The sequence below is a fragment of the Podarcis muralis genome, chromosome 8, assembly GCF_964188315.1.
Source record: "Podarcis muralis chromosome 8, rPodMur119.hap1.1, whole genome shotgun sequence".
NCBI classification, from domain to species: Eukaryota; Metazoa; Chordata; class Lepidosauria; order Squamata; family Lacertidae; genus Podarcis; species Podarcis muralis.
In genome coordinates, this window is record NC_135662.1 from 60026559 (window position 1) to 60047130 (window position 20572).

The 20572-nt window shown below is 41.4% G+C and overlaps 1 protein-coding gene across 1 annotated transcript; it reads left to right on the top strand.

Moving 5' to 3' along the window:
* Positions 1 to 1109: 1109 nt before the first annotated feature.
* Positions 1110 to 15342, top strand: CD83 (CD83 molecule). The gene is made up of 5 exons (XM_077933246.1): positions 1110 to 1794; positions 1933 to 2063; positions 8775 to 8991; positions 9079 to 9176; positions 11432 to 15342. Exons 1-5 carry the CDS (start codon positions 1752 to 1754, stop codon positions 11519 to 11521), a joined length of 579 nt encoding a protein of 192 aa, XP_077789372.1. The 5' UTR covers positions 1110 to 1751; the 3' UTR covers positions 11522 to 15342.
* Positions 15343 to 20572: the final 5230 nt, after the last annotated feature.

The window sequence follows — 20572 nt, forward strand, 5'->3', positions numbered from 1 at the left end:
TTAAACTGTTTTGAGTTTTTAATCGTTTCTGTAGTTTTCTATTGTATTTTAATTATTGTTCAGTGGTACCTCAGGTTACATACACTTCAGGTTACATACGCTTCAGGTTACAGACTCCACTAACCCAGAAATATTACCTCGGGTTAAGAACTTTGCTTCAGGATGAGAACAGAAATCATGTTCCGGCGGTGCGGCGGCAGCAGCAGGAGGCCCCATTAGCTAAAGTGGTGCTTCAGGTTAAGAACAGACCTCCGGAACGAATTAAGTACTAAACCCGAGGTACCACTGTATTTGGTTTTTATTAAGTTGCCCAGAGACCTTATGTTACAGAGTATCTATATAAATGCAGAAGAAAGAAGGAAAGAAAGAGAAAACTGACATTTAAGGAACATTTATAAAGCAACTCTTTCCACACCTAAAAGTAAGCTCTCTTGAGTTGATTGGGCTTATTCCCAAGTAGGTTTAAGATTGCAGCTCTAGTATTCAACCACATATACATGCTATTAACTCAGTGTATTTATAAGTCTCTAGCTACCCATTCCCCTTCTTATTTAAACTGCTATCTGCCCTTAAAGGTGAGATTGTAGCAAATAGTAAGCTAGAGGATGTTGGGAAGAAAACAGCATGAGCAAAGAGCTTGAACTGAATGCCACCCCAGAAGCTATTTCTAAATGGAAAACAAACTTAGTCTAGTCCTAGTCTTTGTAATTACTAACTCAATTAGGGATCAAAGCTGGCCTTGTTTTTGAAATAAGTAATTTTGGGCTATGGGAATCAGTAATCAATCATGTGTGTATGTACTTCTATCTGGAAAGTACAGTCTAAACATTACCCAGAGGGGAAAACCCACTTGTGGAAATTTTTCAGAGTTAGATGACCTCATCACATCAGCCAAATGACTTTCATTTCCCTTTTCCTGCATTGTTTGTTGCCCTGATGATATTTCATGCAAGAAGTGCTCCATTCATTCAAAGAGAATATATAGTGATTATACTTGCAATTGGTTTTGAGGAAAAACAGAAGGGCATCCGAAGAAGGTTTTGAAATGTAAATGCATTGGTGGATAGGGTTTTGCTATAATGACATCATGTAGCGACAGTCCATGCTACAAAGATGTTTCTGCACAAGCAGTTTGAGTGTTTACAAAAAAAGGATTGAATCGTGACATGAAATGACAGAATAATAAAGACACACACACAAAAATCTGTGTAGATTTTCTAATAACATAAGAGCGCAGATGATGAAACATCTCAAGGTCAAACTAGATATTTGTGTGGTGAATTGCAGCATGTGGAGTGGGGTTGTCAGGAGTGCAGGTGGCGAGGGGAGCTTTAAATCTCCCCTCCTCAAGCCGAGCCAGATTTAGGGCAGCGTGGCTGGTTTCCCCGCACTGGGTGCTGAGCCAAGAGGGCACTGCAGGGCACCATGACTATGACGTAGTGCATGCACAAAATGGGAGGGGGGAGGGGCTGAATTTTGGCCTCGCACAGGGTGCCGCTGAAATTTGAAATACCAGATCAAGCACTGTGGTTCCAATTACCCCAGTGGCCGAAACTAAGGGGAAAGCACATGGGACTTCCCCTTACAGCCAGAGACCTTCAAGACTTCCTTAGCTGGAGTGTAGGAGAGGGGGGATCCCCAGCCATCTGTTTCCTGAGTTGACTGCACACAGTTATAGGCATAATCTCTTTCACTTCTTTTCACTTACCATCTCCTGAAAAGAGTAGATAGATCTCAGCTACTGTGTGCCCATGGCATCCCTATATTGCTATCAGCTTGTCTTCCTAAGTCAAGGTAAATATATATACTATTTTTTCTAATTTTCGTCACCCCATGACTTCAGGGTCTGTTTTTCCTTCAAGATGCTGCTACAGCTGATCATCTGAGTTGCCTCCCCATAAATAGCCTGTCTTTGTGTTTCCTCTCCTGTAGTCTGGCATGTGGTTCATGGGGTTGCTGATGCTGCGGAAGAGGTTGTGGCAACGTGCGGTGAAGATGTGTCGCTCCCTTGTAAATATTTTCAGGATATACAATTCTCAAAAGGGGCAGTCTCCTGGTATAAGGTAAGTACCTGTTACTTTCATTCCCCTTTGATTTCCCATCTGTACCTGTGTTTTATTTAATCTGTAAGTGTGGTTAAAAAACGTTGGTGGAGACATTTGTATGGATGCTGTGATAGGTGAATCAGATCTATCATGAACATTATTCAGCTGTTTCTTTGAATTCGTGTGAGCAAAAAAGGAAGAGTGTGAGGAGTGGGCATGCAATCACTGTCCCAACATCTCTGTTTAAGCTGGCCTGATTTCAAACTACAGCATTGAGAGGGAAGGTCTGAAGGGAGATTTTCAGTATGTTTGCTTTTTCAGGGTTACTAGTTATGAGAATTCTTGGCATGACAACCCAAACACACTCAGAATCTCACTTCAGATCTTCCTCCTCAAAGTGGGGAATAATAATAATAATAATAATAATAATAATAATAATAATAATAATAATTTATTTATTTATTTATACCCTGCCCATCTGGCTGGGTTTCCCCAGCCACTCTGGGCAGCTTCCAACAAAAGATAAAAAATACGTTAAAACATCAGTCATTTAAAAACTTCCCTAAACTGGCCTGCCTTCAGATGTCTTCTAAACATCAGATCGTTATTCTTTGACATCTGATGGGAGGGCGTTCCACCAGGCGGGTGCCACTACTGAGAAAGCCCTCTGCCTGGTTCCCTGTAACTTTGCTTCTACAGTGAGGGAACTGCCAGAAGGCCCTTGGAGCTACATCTGTGTCTGTGCTGAACAATGGGGGTGGAGACACTCCTTCAGGTATACAGTCACACCTCGGGTTGAAGTTGCTTCAGGTTAAGTGAATTTGGGTTGCGCTCTGCGGCGATCTGGAAGTAACGGAACACGTTACTTCCGCGTTTCGCTGCTCGCGCATGCGCAGATGGTCAAAATGATGTCACGCACATGCGCGGAAGCGGTGAATCGTGACCTGCGCACATGCAGATGCACAGACACTGATTGCGTTCACTTCAGGATGTTAATGGGGCTCCGGAACAGATCCCGTTCGTAACCAGAGGTACCACAGTGCTGGGCCAAGGCCATTTAGGGCTTTAAAGGCCAGCACCAACAATTTGAATTGTGCTCGGAAACGTACTGGGGTTGCGTGTGTGCTCCTACACCCTCCCCAATTTTAGCACAAATGTGTTTGCTCCAAGTGCCTGAAGAAGGTCATGAATAACAGCAAAAATTATTGTGGAAGTTGGAGAACGTCTTGTTGCTATCACAGGAATTGTTGCTAATTATAGCAATGATTTCCCAGTTCACATGTTGTCAGGGGCAGCCCATCTCGTTTCACCACTTGAGGTAAAACAGGAAGGTGCCACCTGCCACCCCCTCCCCCGAATCCTGGCTTACCAGGGTTGGTTGGCAGTGGCTGGTGGCGCAATCTTACTGGAAGCTGCTGCCGCCACCACTTCCTGGGTGTGGTGGGTGTGGCACCCATGAGGGTACCGCCCAATGGGATTCTGCTACTTAGACAGCTCCCTCTGTCTAACTTGTGTTCTCGTTTGAGAACATATGAGTACAGAGTGCTGTGAAAGAAAACATTTAATGTAAATTGCTCTTGAGATTCTAACATTCTGGGCAGAGAAGGCCAAGTTCAAGCATGTTAAACCATAGTTTAGCCTGAAAAAGCAGGAATGACTCTTGGGAAGCCTTGGGCTCATGCCCTCCCTCCACCCCTTTTCCTATGTGGCCAAAAGAATGAGACTGGAAATTTTTGCTTCCGCTTTTGCTTAACTCTGGGTAGTAGTGCCTTCCAGACCACAGTTACCACAGCGCCTTCAAACCACAGTTACCAAAGCTGGTTCCCTTTAAGTTCAACCTCAGTTATGGGCCTGGATGTAATGGTGAACTGTGCTTAAGTGAAATGGAAGCTGAAGCTTTCGAATTTCTGGCTGTGCCAGAGATGAAAGGAATGGGCAGGGCAGGGCATGAGCCCAAGATTCACTGTGGCTCATTTCTGCTCATTTGTATACAACTTAACTACAGCGCTTAACTATAGTTTAGCATGACATGCAAAACCAGCTCACATGTCATTTCTGCATTTTGTAGTGTGCTGTAATCCAGTAACCACCAATTAAATCTTAAACAATTAATAGCAGTTGTAGAAGTTCAGAATCATTCAAGTTTCAGTGCTCTGCAATGCCTCTTCCTTTCTTTTGCATAACTGACATTTATTATTATCACTGACAACATTTCGGACGAGCAGTGTGAAGATGACAGAGCACAGCTAGGCAACCGAATTGTAGAATTAATCACTTTTAAAAAAAATCTATTGAGGGCCTAATCAATAAATAGTATATAAAGCCCTCATGGGGCCAATTAAACAGTAATTCCAACAAATGGTATGACATTTTGGAATGTAAAGTTCAAACAGCTCTCAGGTTAGATCTTTAGCACAGGGTCATGTTGAACTGTGTAGTAAATGCAAACAATTAACCTCTGACTTCTGCTGCCCCAAAAATTATGATGAGGATGTGACTGTGCAGTGTGAATTGCTGTTTTTGTGAAGAATTAATGATCAGATTATTCAGCCAACAGGGGGTGATAAGCACCCTCAGGTCATCTTACCACCCCCACCAGCTACTGAAATCAGGATTTCAATTCTAGTCTTGAAACTAATTTGAAAAATAATAACGACAAAGTGCAAAGGAATGTAAATTCTACCATGTCTCTTTGAAGTATAGTAAATCAGAATTGTGCACGCAACTATATCTATGAAGGGCTTAGAAAAAGACAATATATAACTATTTGTTTCACTTCACATTCTCATGCAACTCATCCAGGGTACATTCATACTTACAGTTCATTATTAGCATAACCCCCCACCCCAAACCCCACATTCTGAAGCCAAATGATCTGAAATTCTGCACTGAAATCCTGTTATGTAAATAAAAACATTGCAAAAGCACAAGTCTAGGCAATTTTCATGTTGGCTTTGAAGAAAGGCAGTGTTTTGTTGTCATGCAATAAGGCTATTTGAAATTCAGTGAATATTCATTGAATTTGCTATCAAATGGCTTGGCTTTCTTTTTTGTTTTTAACTTTCCAGCCCATTTCCCCAACTATAACAAAGTAAAGTGCGCACTCATCCATTACATTGTGTTAGAATGGAGACTAGTATGTAGAAATTCATTCACTGCCCGCCATTTCTTGTCAGCAGCATTTTTATTCTGTGTCACTATTGCAATGCATTTATTCTCAGTGCAGTTGTTTCAGCTGATGCCTAGAGGCTCATTCCACTTGGAAGTTGAGCTATGTTTTCAGCCTCTGCCTGGCTATAACTCAAAGCAGCATTTTGAAACTGCTGTCCCCTATTCCCCCCCCCTTAAACGATCCATTTAGGATACAACCCCCAGAGATCCTGCCTCTGTCTTTTGTAGCATACAAAATTTACTGGGGGTTTTTTTGTAAATTTTTTGTATGTTCTTCATTATTTATTTGTGGGTACCATTCCTATTTTATATAGGCAAAAGGTTATCTGGGATTTCTTCCCCGACCACTAGAAATCTTTCTGGACTGATCTATGCCTACAACTGAGGGAGGGGTAGTTGGCTCTTTAGTCAGTAATGTTGTGTAATGTACAGTGACTGAGTATGAAATGAGAGTGTCTGATAGGGAGGTGTGTTGCCACGGCCCTAACCTCCAAGCAGTGGCATCAATCTCATAGGCCAGGACAGTGTAAAGGCAGGGCATGGTGTGTCAATTTAGTGCTGCCGCTGATGTGCCAGAAGCATCCTATCTGAACTGCCACACCTTTCCTGCACCTTTCCAGTCTGTGGCAGTGACATTGCTGCCAGGAAGCCAGGTCTGCAGCACTGCCCCTCCCTGCCAGCTGCTCCTGGCATGGAGACACTGCATTTCATGCAAAGTTTAGATTTTAATTATTATTTTTAAAACCCATGGTTGACTACAGTTTGCATAGTTCAAAAAGTAACAACAACAACAACAACACCTCTTGATCCAGAAGCAGCTTGGTTTAATTCTCCTAAGAAATTTTAGGGTTTTAGTTTTGCAGTTCATTTACAAGCAATTAATTAAAGAATTTCCCTGCTAAACCCAAGTGAAGATGAATCTTTCTATCAAATCAGCAATTTGCCACTAGATGTCTCCACAGGCAAAATGTTATTTCTCACGTGCTCACGAAGGAATTAGTGATGGGCAAACGAATCCCATTAGAAATTGTCATTAGCCAAGTTATGAATCTCATGTTACAAACTTAGATGAAAGCTATCCTTTATTTTGAGATTTCATGTTGGGTTTTTTTTGCATGCACATTACCAAAAAGCTATATATATATATATAAGCTCATGCATCACAACAGTATGTGTCACAGTGCATCCTTGCATGGTGGCTGTTTTCATATGTGCTTTGTTTACTACAGTGGTACCTTGGTTCTCAAACCTAATCCGTTCCAGGAGTCCGTTCGACTCCCGAAACTGTTCGAAAACCAAGGTGCAGATTCTGATTGGCTGCAGGAGGTTTCTGCACTCAAGCAGAAGCTGCGTCAGACATTCAGCTTCTGAAAAACGTTCACAAACCAGAACACTTACTTTCGGGTTTGCAGCGTTCAGGAGCCAAAACGTATGAGTACCAAGGCGTTTGAGAACCAAGGTACGACTGTGTAGTCAAACACCATGAAGGCAGAGAGAAGTTGAGATGCAAGCTGAACAAGCATCAGAATGAGCAGAAGCACCAACAGACACAATGCCTATTTGTTACAGCAGGACTCCTGTTTCTTGGCATCAATCTGTCTCGAGAGACACTGGAGTGCATCTCCAGGGGTGAAGTCAATCTGCTGTGTTTGCAGCACCAAAGTGACTTCGCCGGGGCGCAAGCCTGGGCAGTGTGAATGGAGGTCCTGGGCTGCCCAGAATACAAGACCCCCTCTCAGCCTCGCTGATGTGCTCCAAAGGAAAGCAGAGCAATATGTTTGGCACCAGCTTGGCTGCAGAAATTGTTGGAAGGAGGTGTGCAAGGCACCATCCAACCATCTTAGGGACTCTGCTCCTGATTTGTGTAATGTTTACTCCTTTGCCATTTCTTCTCCCGAAGATATTCCACAAGGCAGTGGAAGTTTAGGACCAGAGTTTTCCTTCTCCTAGATGGGATACCTTCCCTGATTGATGAGCCCCATCTGCCCCTGGGAGGGGTAGTACTTGTGGTGGGGGGCACGCTGTGCTCCTTCTGGGGTAGTTGTCCACCTGGGGTCCGTATCCTACACTAAGCTCTTACCTGTGACTTCCTAGAAGTTGCCAGCATATGACAATGAGCATGCCCTGGGAACGGAAGACTCCTGCTGCTGTTCCTATAAACCAGAGGTTGCTGGACTACAAGTCCCATCATACCTTACCATTAGCCATGCAGGCTGGGGGCTGATGGGAGTCAATCAACCTTCTGGAGGGCACCATTCTGGCTTCCCTGCTTTCTAAATGCTTTAAGCAGAAACATTCTATGTGCAATGGGACTTTTTCAATTTCTTTGGGAAGGAAAGGGTTACAGTAGCCAACATCTGAGAATGCACAGAAACTGGCAGAATTTGAATGCTTAATCATGCTGGCTGCACAGGCAAATAAAACATAAATTTAACTTGAAATCAATCTTGGTTTGAATTATGAAGATACTAGATTTCACTGAAACAAAGCCAGGGCTTTTTATACAGTTGGGAAGTATGACTCTTGCAGGTTTGAATTATGAACTAACTAATTTTGAGTTTTGGCATTCACGAGAAGTTGTGTGTATAGCAAAGAAGAACATTGTGATTGAAATGTATTCAAAAGGGCAGTAAGGGAGCTTATCCAAACTGTAAAACATTTGCAAGAATTCAGAATGAGATCATTTAGACAGACATTTCAGCATTTAAATGTATAATGCATTTCTTCAATAAATTAGGGTGTATTGGGGATGAGTTTCCTGCCCCCTTTAGTCTAGATGTATCATCTACTTGAACAGTTCATATTGATAAGTGGAAATAAATGATGACTTCCCATCTGCTTTCCTCAACGAAATTAATATGAGCAGTTCTCTTAGACTGCTATACACCCAGTCATCTCATGGGAGCTAAGCAGTAGGCATCTTCATCATGGACAAGTAAACTTGCCCACTGGGCAAATGAGGTTTGTCTCAGCACCACTATGCTTAGAAATTTAATCACCAGTGTTTCTTAGCTTTCTGCTATTTCCAGTTGTGTGCTCCCATTCTACAGGAGTGTTAGGTTGCTAGGCAACTGTAGGAGAAATTCCCTAACATCTAGAAGGAGGAGAGCAGGAACTCTCATATGCTCCCAGTAAGTCCCAAGGGAGTCACTACTCCATGGCTTCCAAGTCTCTTTCCCAATGCCAAATGGGCACTTGCCCTAGAGATTCCTTGCATGACCCTTTCCTGCAAGCTCTTGTTTTCTGAATGGAGGAGCATGCGGAGGAAGGGATGGGTGCAATTCTTTCGCTCTCCTATTAGTACCATAGTTGTCAGTGGAAATAAAAGAAGCACCAGTTTGTCACTGCTCTGCTCCTTCCAGGAAATAAAATGGACCTCTCCCTTTAAAAAAGTGATTCTGTCCTTCAGCTGCTCATGTTCTTCAACAGAACTGACCCTATAAAGCAGAACCATAAAAGTGTGACATACTGCTACCCTGTATTTGCTTAGGACTGGTGTATATGTACATTCTGGTTGGTTGGCAGCATACCACCCACTCATATGTTGTTGTTTTGCAGACTGATGAAATTGGTGAAGAATGGACAGATCTGCAATATAATACAGAACATGAATATTCAAGAGATCTTAACGACTCCTCAGAGGTCTCTAACAGCACCTGGCATTATCTGAAGATTAAAAATACTACAAGTCTTAGCAGTGGGACATATGCATGCATCATAAGATCACCAGTCAAAAAAGTTAACCAAACTAGTACAATTACATTAAAAGTAACAGGTACAGTATGATGGACTGTTTTTTTAACTTCTATTGCACACAAATCACTCAAGGTTCCATAAATTAACTCTCTATTTTGCCTTCCAGACTGTCCTGAAGATGCAAAATTTCAAAAATACAGAACAGAACTTGTGATGTTGTGCTCTCTTGGGTTTTTCTACTTGCTGCTCATCTTCTTTGCTTGTGTAAGTACTTTCAGATTGTTTCCAACATCCCCATTGGGCCCCATTTCAGATGCAGTCATCAGTGTTGTCACGAGGGGAAGTGGGAGTGGGACTGTGTCATAAGAGCTTTGTGGTGTGCATGCTGCAGTTTAGGGCTGCCCTGCAACATGCACAGGCCATGCTCTCCCACACACCCAACTCATAACAGTTTTATTCTTACTTGACGGGAAAATACAAGTGCAAATTGTATCATTGTGAATGCTGTGTGGATTATGGCTGTAATAGAAGAAGAAGAAGAAGAAGAAGAAGAAGAAGAAGAAGAAGAAGAAGAAGAAGAAGAGTTTGGATCTGATATCCCGCTTTATCACTACCCGAAGGAGTCTCAAAGCGGCTAACATTCTCCTTTCCCTTCCTCCCCCACAACAAAAACTCCGTGAGGTGAGTGAGGCTGAGAGACTTCAGAGAAGTGTGACTGGCCCAAGGTCACCCAGCAGCTACATGTGGAGGAGCGGAGATGAGAACCCAGTTCCCCAGATTACAAGCCTACTGCTCTTAACCACTACATCACAGTGTCACAGGCACCTGATGGATGGGGCCACACAGGTCTATCCTCTAACATCAAGTCAGGAGAGATGTGCAGCTAGAGAAGGCACAAGGCTGATGACTTGGAGCCAGACAAACAGTCAGTTAGTCCAGTAGGGAGAGGCTGTCTGAGCTGCAACCTTTACTCTGACAGAGAGGAACTAGACCAATCAGCAGCTCTGTAGGGCCAAGCAGGATACGATTGGTTCCCTGTATCACCTGACGCCCTGGTTCCATACCCCTTGTTGGATTATATTCTGTTTATATTGGTAGATAATATTACACAAAAGAGAAATGACGAAGACAGTATCTTACTGTCTTGGAACTACAGCTTTTCAGAACTCCACTTATAACCTATTATTCATTTATAAATTGATGATTTGTTACCTCTGAGCTAGGGCTCTCTACTAGTCAAAAATAAACTTGCTGTAAGGTTCATTAGAAAACAGTAATTCATACTGTATACAATACTTTTTCATTATCATGACCCCATTTTGAAGCCCTGGAGGGCTAATACCAGTCACTTTAGACAATACTGAGTTAAATGGACCAATGGTTTGACTCAGAATAAGGTGGCTTCCTACGTTCACTAAAATAAATGTTTTCTGGTGACTGTGGTGAGAGGATAATATAGTTTGGCTAAAAGATGCCTTTCATACACATTTGGAGGAGCAGCTGAAGTTGCTTTTGCTTTGTTTTGGATACTCACAAGACTTTGGCAGTAATTTGTGCTGAGGTTGACTTGATAAATCTTGAAGGAAGTTGCTAAATTGAAAACAGAGGAAGAAGCAGAAGATTGATCTCTTTGGCTCTCTATTGTGAAAATTGCTAAAATCAATAACAAGGCCTTGTTGTTTCTCCACATATAAAAATTATAAATTCCCTTTGCTGTTGAAGCTTTGTGGGTATTTTGGTGTGCTGTTTTTTAAGCAGAACCTTATGCTGCAGATGACCATCTCAATGAAAAAATTAATGTGACATATTCCCTGTATGGGAATAGAGGCTCACAGACACTAAATCAGTTTTCATTAATGTTTAATATTGCCTAAATCTCAAAAAGGAAATGTTTTACTGTTTAATATACCCATTGCTATTTCTGTCTGTTGACCTTCCGATGAATTTAAAGGTACACATGTTTATGGCGTAAGTTGGAACTAGATATTGATACTGTTTCAGAACTGAAGCAAGACTTTGAATCTCATAATGGTATATCTGCAGTCACATTTCAGACACCCCTGTTGAAGGGGTTGCAATATATTTCAAATAAAGAAGAGGTAAGTGTTTGGGACAACTGGAAAAATAAAGGAATGAGAATCAAAAAGCGAGAATCTGATAAGGTTTATCAGTTTATGAATAGTGTGAAGGGCAAAGAAGAATTGCTTTATCTAACTCAGATCACTCATTACAACTGACTGACAGGACAAAGAAGAGGAAGTATGTGTTTATACAACACATAATTCACTTTTGGAATTTGCTACCATAACAGATCACACTTCCACTCTTGAGGACTACTGTTCCGTGAAAATGAAATGAAACTGTTTTTAAAAAAAATGCAAGTTTCAATGGGGGGAAATGAATGAAAAGGTATTCTGGGATTTTATTGCTAGATTCTTAACACTGTAAGACTATAGTTAAATATGCATTTTCCCTACAATTCTTATAAATGCTCATTTCAGCAATTCTTTCTTTCCTAGATATGCCTAAAGAAGGATGGATCTTCAGGTTATCAAAAGGCCAGAGAAAAACACATAGACAACAGTCGTTACCTCGTCAGTATCTGTTGAAAGCATGGCTTCCAGTGCCCAATATGGAACAGCACCGGCAAAGATAACCTTCTTCAAGGTTCTGTCCTCGCTGATTTTGTTGAGTGCACTGGGGGTTCGTCAACAGTCATTACTGCAAGACTATTGGGTAGTATGGACATTTAATGCACTGTTTCACCAGAGTATTCTGAATGTTTTTAAATTGCTCACTCCAGCTGGGGAAGTTTTCAGAGAACATAGTTTCATTCACAGTTTCATTCACTACAATATGAACTTTTAGCATCAGCCATACCATTGTCACGGAAGATTATAAGCCTAATATTGGCATCCCGTCTTGTTTATGTATCTTAATCTCTTTTGAGTCTTTGTTCTTAATATGCTAAAATGTGCTATGGACTAGGCTTGGCCCCTTAACCTGGCACATAAATTATTGATTGAACCAGCTCTTTCAATAGCCACAGCTATTGCAATATATATTTTAAGAGAATAAAGCGTCTTCAAGTGATCAAACAGCCAAATGAGCGGAAACATCACTGGAACCTCTGTCTCAACTGTAGAGCTGATAGTCTGCATTTACATGTATATCTACTGAAAATTATAGAGTGCACAGAAATGATTTCTTAGACGAATCTTCATTTAAAGAGAAGGTATCTGAGTATTACTATTTTTATTTTATTTATTACATTTGCATACTGCCCTTCATCTGAAGACCACAGGGTGGTTCAGAACATAAAAAACCAAAATACACAATAAAACAAAAGCAAACCAATAACCCCCCTACCACAAACACATTTAAAAGACCACAGAACGCTATTCAGCCAGAGGCCTGGTTATAGAGGAATGTTTTCGCCTAAAGATATGTAATGAAGGTGCCAGGAGAGCCTCGCTAGGGAGAGCATTCCACAAACAGGGAGCCACTGCAGAAAAGGCCCTTTCTTGTGTCGCCACCCTCCAGACCTCTTGTGGAGGAGGCATATGAAGAAGGGTCTTGGATGATGATTGCAGGGTCCAGGTCGGTTCATATGGGGAGAGGCAGTCCTTGAGGTATTGTGGTCCTGAGCCGTTTAAGGCTTTATAGATCCAAACCAGCACCGTTGTAGTCAGGCCCTGCAGGATCAGTGTAATATACTCAAACTGTCTTGCCCTGGTGAGTAACCTGGCCACTAAATTCTGCAGCAGCTGAAGCTTCTGAACCATCTTCAAAGGCAACTGCACATAGAGTTGCAGTAATCTGACCTAGAGGTTAGCAAAGCATAAGCAACAGAAATTAGACTACCCTGTCCAAATAGGGGCACAGCTGGGCCACCAGCCGAAGCTGATGGAAGGCAGTCCATGCCACCAAGGCCACCTGAGCCTCAAGCAACAGCAAAGGATTCAGGAGTACCGCTAAACTATTCACTCCACTGGGGACACCTCTACATAATGAAGGGAGTGTAGCTTTCAAATAGCCACGCACCACTCCCAATTTTTAAAAAAATATATATATTCTGGATCTCTCATTCATGCATCTGAAGAGTTATTTAGTCCACACATTTACTGCTGTGAGCATGACAGAACGGAAAGCATTAAAATGTTGTGCCTATTTGATTGAAGGTTTTAAATCTTCACCAACTGGGAGCAGTATTAGAATTTTGTAAAAATCCCCTGGTACTTAAACAATTCCCTCCAGAAATCCTGTCTTTTTAGAAACTCTGAAAATATCTGTTTATTCAATCCATCACTGTAAACAGTAGATGATTTTCTTTTTTCCGTTTCCAAATATCATATGGAAGCAATTGCAAGAATGTAAATGTGAACAACAAGGGACAAAGCAGAATTTCAAATATGCCCTATTGACTATTTGGAGAGACCATGGTTCAGAAATGCAACTCATAATAGATGTTGCTAGGGAAAAAATGTGTAAGCTGCAATGGGAACTTGTTGAAGGGTGGGCTATAAATCTCTGAACTTAACAAAAATAATCATATGGTGGCTCCAGTCCTTCCTGGAGGATCAATCCAAGAAGGTGGTGATGGGGAAGTTCTGTTATGCTCCATGGTTACTGGCTTATGGGGGAATAATTCTTTTTAACATCTGTAAAACTGCAGAGGGAGATCATCTGGAAGACTGGGCTATGATAACACTAATGTGGGGATCACATTTGGTTCTACCTCTCTTTTCCATCTTCAAAAAGCAGGAGGCTGTGGGACTTTTGAACTGGTTTTAGGGTGGATAAGGGTGAACAAGCTGAAACCAATCAGATAAAGCCATGGACTGGGAAATCAGCCCAAGTAGATAGAGGTGTGCACTTGGTCATGGATGAGGCTGTACTGTTTATGTTCCAAGCTCACAGCTTTGTGGTTCTCCAGGAGAGCACAATCTATGGAAGTGCAGGTGGCATTGAAGGCTAGCAGTGCCGTCTATCAACTTAGGCTGCTACTCCATCTGTCAGACCTAGCCATGCGCTTGTTACATCTAGGCTAGACTACTGTGATGCTCTCTGTGTGCGGCTGCCTTTGAAGATGGTTTGGAAACTTACGTGGGTATAAAGAAATTTAGTTGGTGGGGTGGCGGCCAATCAGTTATGGAATTCACTCCTCACTGAACTACACCTGGCCTCTTCTGTGCAAGGCTCTAACGGTACTTTAAAAAGCTCAAGTATCCTAGCTAGGTTTCCCATACCTGGGCCCAACTTTCTTGCCACTGTGCCACCTGTTCTCCACTGAAAAACTGTTTCCTTCAAAAGGTCACCAGAGTTCTTTTACAACTAAACATTCCATGTGATGTGTGTGTATGTTCCAACTAACTACCGTGTTCCCGTCATTCATTGGAGCTGTGATAAGAATTATCCGCATGTCTAAATCTGCATTACGAAAAAAGCTTTTAAAATATGAGACAATCCTTAAAACACGCAACATCTGGCAAACTGTGTGCTAGCTAGGAATTGAGGAATTTGACCTTTAATATGCTTTTCATGTATGAGTATCCCTAAGGTTTATACTGAACTATATAGATTATATATTAAAGATTTGCAACCTCTTGGTAACCTGTAAGTCACTTGGAACACCCAATTTATTTTTACCAGGCTCCTTCCCAAATGAGAATAAAGAATTCAGCTTTTCAGATTTTAAAGGCTCTCCTCTCAAATTGGAACACATCAAAACTGCTTCCTGAAAATGTTGGGGAATAGTTGCACTGTGTTCCCATGTACTCTTTGGAGACCGTCACAATGCATCATTATTAGGTCACTTGTAAGACAAATGCCTGGAGGGAAGTATGAAATGAATTGAGTTTTGTAGATTTAAATTATTGTGTGGGATCATTCTGGTTTTAATATATACCCAGGGGAGGTCTCCTAGAGGAACATGGGGACTTTATAATAAGAATCATTCCTTGGCTAGAGATCTTTATCTCATTATAGAAATAATTCACTAGGGTGGGGGTGTGCGTGCACCCTGAGAAAAAGCGGAGTTACAATGAAAGGAAAACTTTCAAGGCTGCCAGATGAAATATCTTCATGGAGCCGTGTACAGAGATGGTCAGCCAAGATAAATAGGCTAGGGAGGTTAACTGGTTTAGCATCAGACAGGCCTAGCAGGCAACACCCAGGAGGTCATTAAGATCAGAATCTGGGTATATAAATATATACACATTGGGCAATGCGTAGATATTGGTCACAATATCGAAATGGAGGCATGGGAACAATTGTGGAATACTGTATGGATATAAAATTATTTTACAGCATGCTATGGAATAAGAGAAAGTTATATGAAAAAGTTATAAAGATGGTACCTAACACCTTGTAGGTTGGCAAAAATGTATGAATCAAAATTAAATAAATGTTGGAAATGTAAAGAGAAAGAAGGTACTTTCCCCCCATATGTGGTGGTCTTGCAATAAGGTTAAAGCTTGGTGGGAAATGATATATAAAGAACTGGGGGGGAAACCCAGAAGCTTTTCTTTTGGGGATAATGGGATCAGAGCTCACTGCGTTCTGGGAGACAAAAGACAAACAAGTGAAATCTTCAATGATACATTGGGCAATAGATATTGGTCACAATATAGAAATGGAGGCATGGGAACAATTGTGGAATATGGATACAAAATTTGCCACAAGCTATGGTATAAGAGAAAATTATATGAAAGTGTTATATAGATGATACCTAACACCTAGTAGGTTGGCAAAAATGAATAAATCAAAATCAAATATGTGCTGGAAATGTAAAGAGAAAAAAGGTGCCTTTTTCCATATGTGATGGTCTTGCAATAAGGTTAAAGACTAGTGGGGAATGATATATAAAGAACTGAAAAAGATGTTTAAGATAACATTTGTAAAAAAAACACCACCCCGAAGCTTTTCTTTTGGAGATAATGGGATCAGAGCTGCCTGCATCCTGGCCGTCAAGCTAACTGATGTGTGTCTATGCCTAAATAATGGAAATCATAACGTTTATCTGAAGCCCAGGACTTTGCAGTAACCCACATTCTAGAAGAAAGGAAAGCCTCCCCTGACTGCATTCTGGGATGTTATTCAAGAACTGAAATACGTACAGTTTGTGCATAACTGTCCTTAGTGACAAGCTGTCATAATGTTACTTTATGATATACATGTCAAAAGCTTCGCTACGACTGAATCTATGACATCAGTGGAAATCAGTGGGAGAGATTTTCCAGTTTTTGCCAGAAAGTTCATGTGGCGACTAGAACAGAGCTTCAGATGTTCATTTTCATTTGAGTGTTCATTAGGTTAGCAAAGCATCCCTTTCTATCAGGGATTTCTAAGCTACTCTGACACACTCCAGAGACATGTCCTGCCCAGATCTCATGAAGAGTGCAATGTGATGAGTGTGGTGCAGACCTTGCTTGCTTCTTATAGCTTTTGAAATAATGTCACAGGAAATGAATTTCAATTCCTTTAAATGCAATTAGATTTGACAAGATTTCTCATGGTGAAAGACTAGGTTACAACACATGGTAAAGTTCCCATTCAGTTCATGAAGCCGTAGGTAGCTCTTCATAGTACAAATTAAATTAATCAAAATGGGTAAAAAGCTAATGATCCACTTGGGAGCAAAATTAGCTCCTTAATGAAAGAAATGGAGTTAAGAAAATTATAATAGAATGTTAGCAGATGTGCCCTTTGGAAATTATAAATTTGCAAAAACAGATCCCCTTATGTAGATTAGTTGAATTATCACTAAATTTCACCCTGGAGATGTGACGTGAACATATGCATTAGGATCTGTTCAGAGATGTGACCATTTCCACTGTTGATAGGCCCAAATTTCTGAACAGAAATTATTCTGAGTTAAAGGCTGCCTATGAAGAAAGAGTAATTGTTTGTTTTCATTTTTCCAGGGTGGTTTGTGTATGGTACACATCATTAGGGATTGGCACTCAGGTAGTCACAATGCAAATTTACTAGTTTTACACAGGTAGTTTTACACAGGTGACTGTATTTGGTAATAGATGCAGCATTCAAAATTATACCACAGGTGCTGTTGACACCCTTCCAATAGGTTTTATATGAGCAAGGAACATATATGGCACAAGGGGAAACATATTATGTAACTGTATATGTGAATAATGAAAATGTACGACTGGTGTGATTCCCTGATCCATCCACATCATATAACTGGCGGCAGAAAATTAATTTTTAAAGCAAAGGAAAGCAGTGATATTCTGCCCTACAATTCTGAGGAAGGGAAAATTGATGGGTACTCTGCCAGGTGAAAAGTTGCAGGCCGTACAAATAGTTCATTGCCATTAAAAGGCTGAGGGGGACCACAAGGTATTTGTCTCAGACATGCCAGTAAAGTGGCTCAAGAACAGGAGCCAGGCTGGCAGGGAGCCAGGCTTGCAGCAGGGATGCCCATCCATGAGGGCAGCAGATCCCAAGGTAGATCTTTACTCACCTCCTTGTTCCTGATGAACATCTTCATTCACCACTTCTTTCCTGGTGGTGGCCTGGGGTGTGTGTGGACAGATGCCATTTTGTTGTTCATCTCAGGCACCACAATGTTTGTGCTGGCCTTGACTTGTGTAGGACAATATTATATCATATTTTTCAAAGCATTTTTACTCAGAAGTAAGTCCCACCAAGTTCAATAGGGCTTACTCTCTGGAATGTGCCTGATCATTAACACAGTTTTCATCATCATCATCATCATCATCATCATCATCATCATCATCATTATTATTATTCAGACAGTCATAATACTTCATAGAATTTCTCAAATGACCTATTACTCTCTGAGGAGATATGCTTAATGTTGAATGAAAGCCAGATACACACACAGAGAATTTTACTACTTGGAGAGACTAACTCTTTTCCAGCCTTTTTCAAACTCCTTTTTATGCCCTTAAAGAACAAATGTGTTGAGGTGTGTGTGTGTGTATGTACGCAAACACACATGTGTGTGTGGGGGGGGGGTCTTTGCCCAGGATGACAGAAAACCTAGTTTCGGCCCTGAACAGGGCCCATCCACTCCTGCATCCCCCTCAACATGCTCCAGAAGGTCTCCCAACCCTCCTAAGCAGATTTTGGAAGATGTGCAGGGGGCTAGAAGTGTGGCGGTGGCCAGGAAGGGGGTCAGAGAAACCAGAAGTCCTATTGTGCAACTGACTTTCCATTGTGAAAGTGGACAGACATTATTGTATGCTGCCCTGAGCAAAGCCTAGATAAATAACTATGTTTCTGACATGCATAGAATTACAGTTCTATGGTGCAACACTATCCATGCAGTGATATTTGAGCTTATCAAGGGGACCATATTTTCCAATAAAAATGAACATTTTGAGGAAAGTGGAAGTTCTGAAGTTGAACGTCTCTGAAATTTCCTGAATCCAGGCAATATTGCCCTTGTTTCCCACAGTCACACTGAAAGTATGAACACACAATGCAATGCTTGTTACTTGTCTCATATTTTCCCCTTTTACTGCCACTCAGTAAACGTCTGTAAAGAACTATGTTTTATTTTGGGATGTTTCTTCATCTTAGAGTCTCTTTTTATTGTTTATTGGAAGTTTCGTCTGCTGTTTGGATTTTAAAACCAATAAATGATTATACAGATTCAGAAGTCTATTAAATGTTTTAAGTAGTTTAAGTAGTGGAGTAGAAGGAATGTATTTTATTAAAGTCAACACTGTTTCTTAGAAATCACTGGACCAAAGAGACAAAGCCTTTTGGATTCAGTCTGAACAAATAGATTACCATGTTGGCAAACCATTCCTGGTTTCTGTTTGTTTGCTGCTTTATCTTTTGTGGTTTTTATTAGTGCATTTATTTAATATGCCATTTATTATGTTTGTTATATGAATTGGTTTTTAACAGCCTGGATGATGGGAGATGCATTTCCAAAACATCTGGACGGTACCAGGGTTGAGCAAGGCCTCCTTTGTAACATCCACACAAGCACTCCCTGCACAAAAGGGATTGTGAAGTACAGCAAGTCCACTAAATATAGAAAAGATTGTTGGGTGCAAAGGAGCATGAGCGGAAAGCAAAGAGTTACTAGCACTCCTCTGGCAATGCTTGCAGAAGTGCTAGAGGAGCCTGTGCAGTACTCTTAACAGGCCAGTTCTATAGCAGTTCTCAAGATGCTGCTTATGCAAGAAGAATAAGGTTTTTGGATTGAGGGCAGGATTCCCAATTCAATCTGCAGTTCAGTCCATGGTTTTAGAAACCAAACAGCCCATTTGATGTTACTCCTTTAAGTCTGAAGTGACCCAACCCAGTTTGTGTGGGTATTGGGTATTGGAGCTCCAACCCTCACAAGGTTTACAGTGGCCCCACAAGCAAACCTCTAGCTGAGCTACAAGCAGTGGTCCAAGTTTAAGGTGTCCAAAATGAGCTTAGTGAGGTCACAACTGCACAGAAGCAACAGAGTTGTCCCAATGGGGCAGCATGACCACCCACCAAGGTTTTATCGATGTAGCAAGGTGTGCTCATATGCAACACTCCCATGCCCTGCAAGACTGCTGAGCATGCAGATACTCACTGTGTTAGGGAGGAGACATCTATTCCCAGTGATGGGAGTGCTGCCAGGGCAACCAGGCTGTGTGCTCCTATTCTGACTCCAGTTCCTCCATTCTTAGTGGTGGGCTGATGCCCTTCCTGGATTTCACTGCTGTGCTTCTTTCCCTAGGAAGGAAAATAGGAGATGAGGGTCCTGCTTCCCCAGCTGGGCACCCAAATCAGGGGAGGGAAAGCACTAGCCTCCTCCATCCCGTCCCCCAGTGATCCCCCTGTTCCCTCTCCTTGTCTGTCTCTGTCTGCCACGCCATTCTTGAGCCCAGTGTTGCCTTAGGACCCAAGACAATACCACAGGAAAAGCAATAGGCCTCAGAGCAGTTTGGGAGAGAGACATAGAAGAGGGGATTTCACCTAGTCAATGGGATATAGCATCTGGATGCTGAAAGTTCTGTAGTTTGTTTCCGGGAGAGTACATTAAAAGCAATCCATAGTTGGTAGCTCTACCTCAGTGATATTAACATAGCTGCTGGGTACAATGTTCCCAGACTGTTGGGGGAATCGTAGTCAATGGAGCACATATGTTCATCTGTGGTAGGAGTGTCTGCAGGCAGTTAGGTTTTTAGGATGAGGTGCACTAGGATGAGTTGTAGGACTTGATTAGTTACATTGTAGTTTCTGCCAGTCATGTCATGACACAACTGTGACAGAACAACAGGACTTTTATTATAGACCTCTCATACAATGAACGTTGGAAAATTCTTATTGCAGAGAAGCATAAGCATCAAGTCCCTGCCACCAGACACCAAGCTAAGCAGGATACCATTATTATTATTTTCCTTTTTCAGAATGGAGCTTTACTTTTCATATTAGTAAGACAAAGTATATTTCCAGCTCGATATTTGGCAATTTGGAAAAATAATTAATGATTCAAGTGTTTGGAGAATCAGAATCAACTAATGTTGTGATGGCTTAAGTCTATCTGCCTGACAAATATGATCATAGTCTTCTATATTTGACCAGAAGGATAAATATTATTTTAGCTCAGCTGTTGTGCCACTGCAGTTGCTAGGCCCCTGAAAGGGAACAGTTCTTTTAAAAAATTGTTTATTGGCATTTCT

What these genes read in the sequence shown, in the direction of transcription:
- CD83 (XM_077933246.1), top strand. Translation starts at nt 1,752, where the DNA reads ATGGCATCCCTATATTGCTATCAGCTTGTCTTCCTAAGTCAAG. An exon ending in GGGCAGTCTCCTGGTATAAG is followed by an intron (nt 2,064 to 8,774) that starts GTAAGTACCTGT and finishes GTTGTTTTGCAG; the next exon opens with ACTGATGAAATTGGTGAAGA. An exon ending in TGCTCATCTTCTTTGCTTGT is followed by an intron (nt 9,177 to 11,431) that starts GTAAGTACTTTC and finishes TTTCTTTCCTAG; the next exon opens with ATATGCCTAAAGAAGGATGG.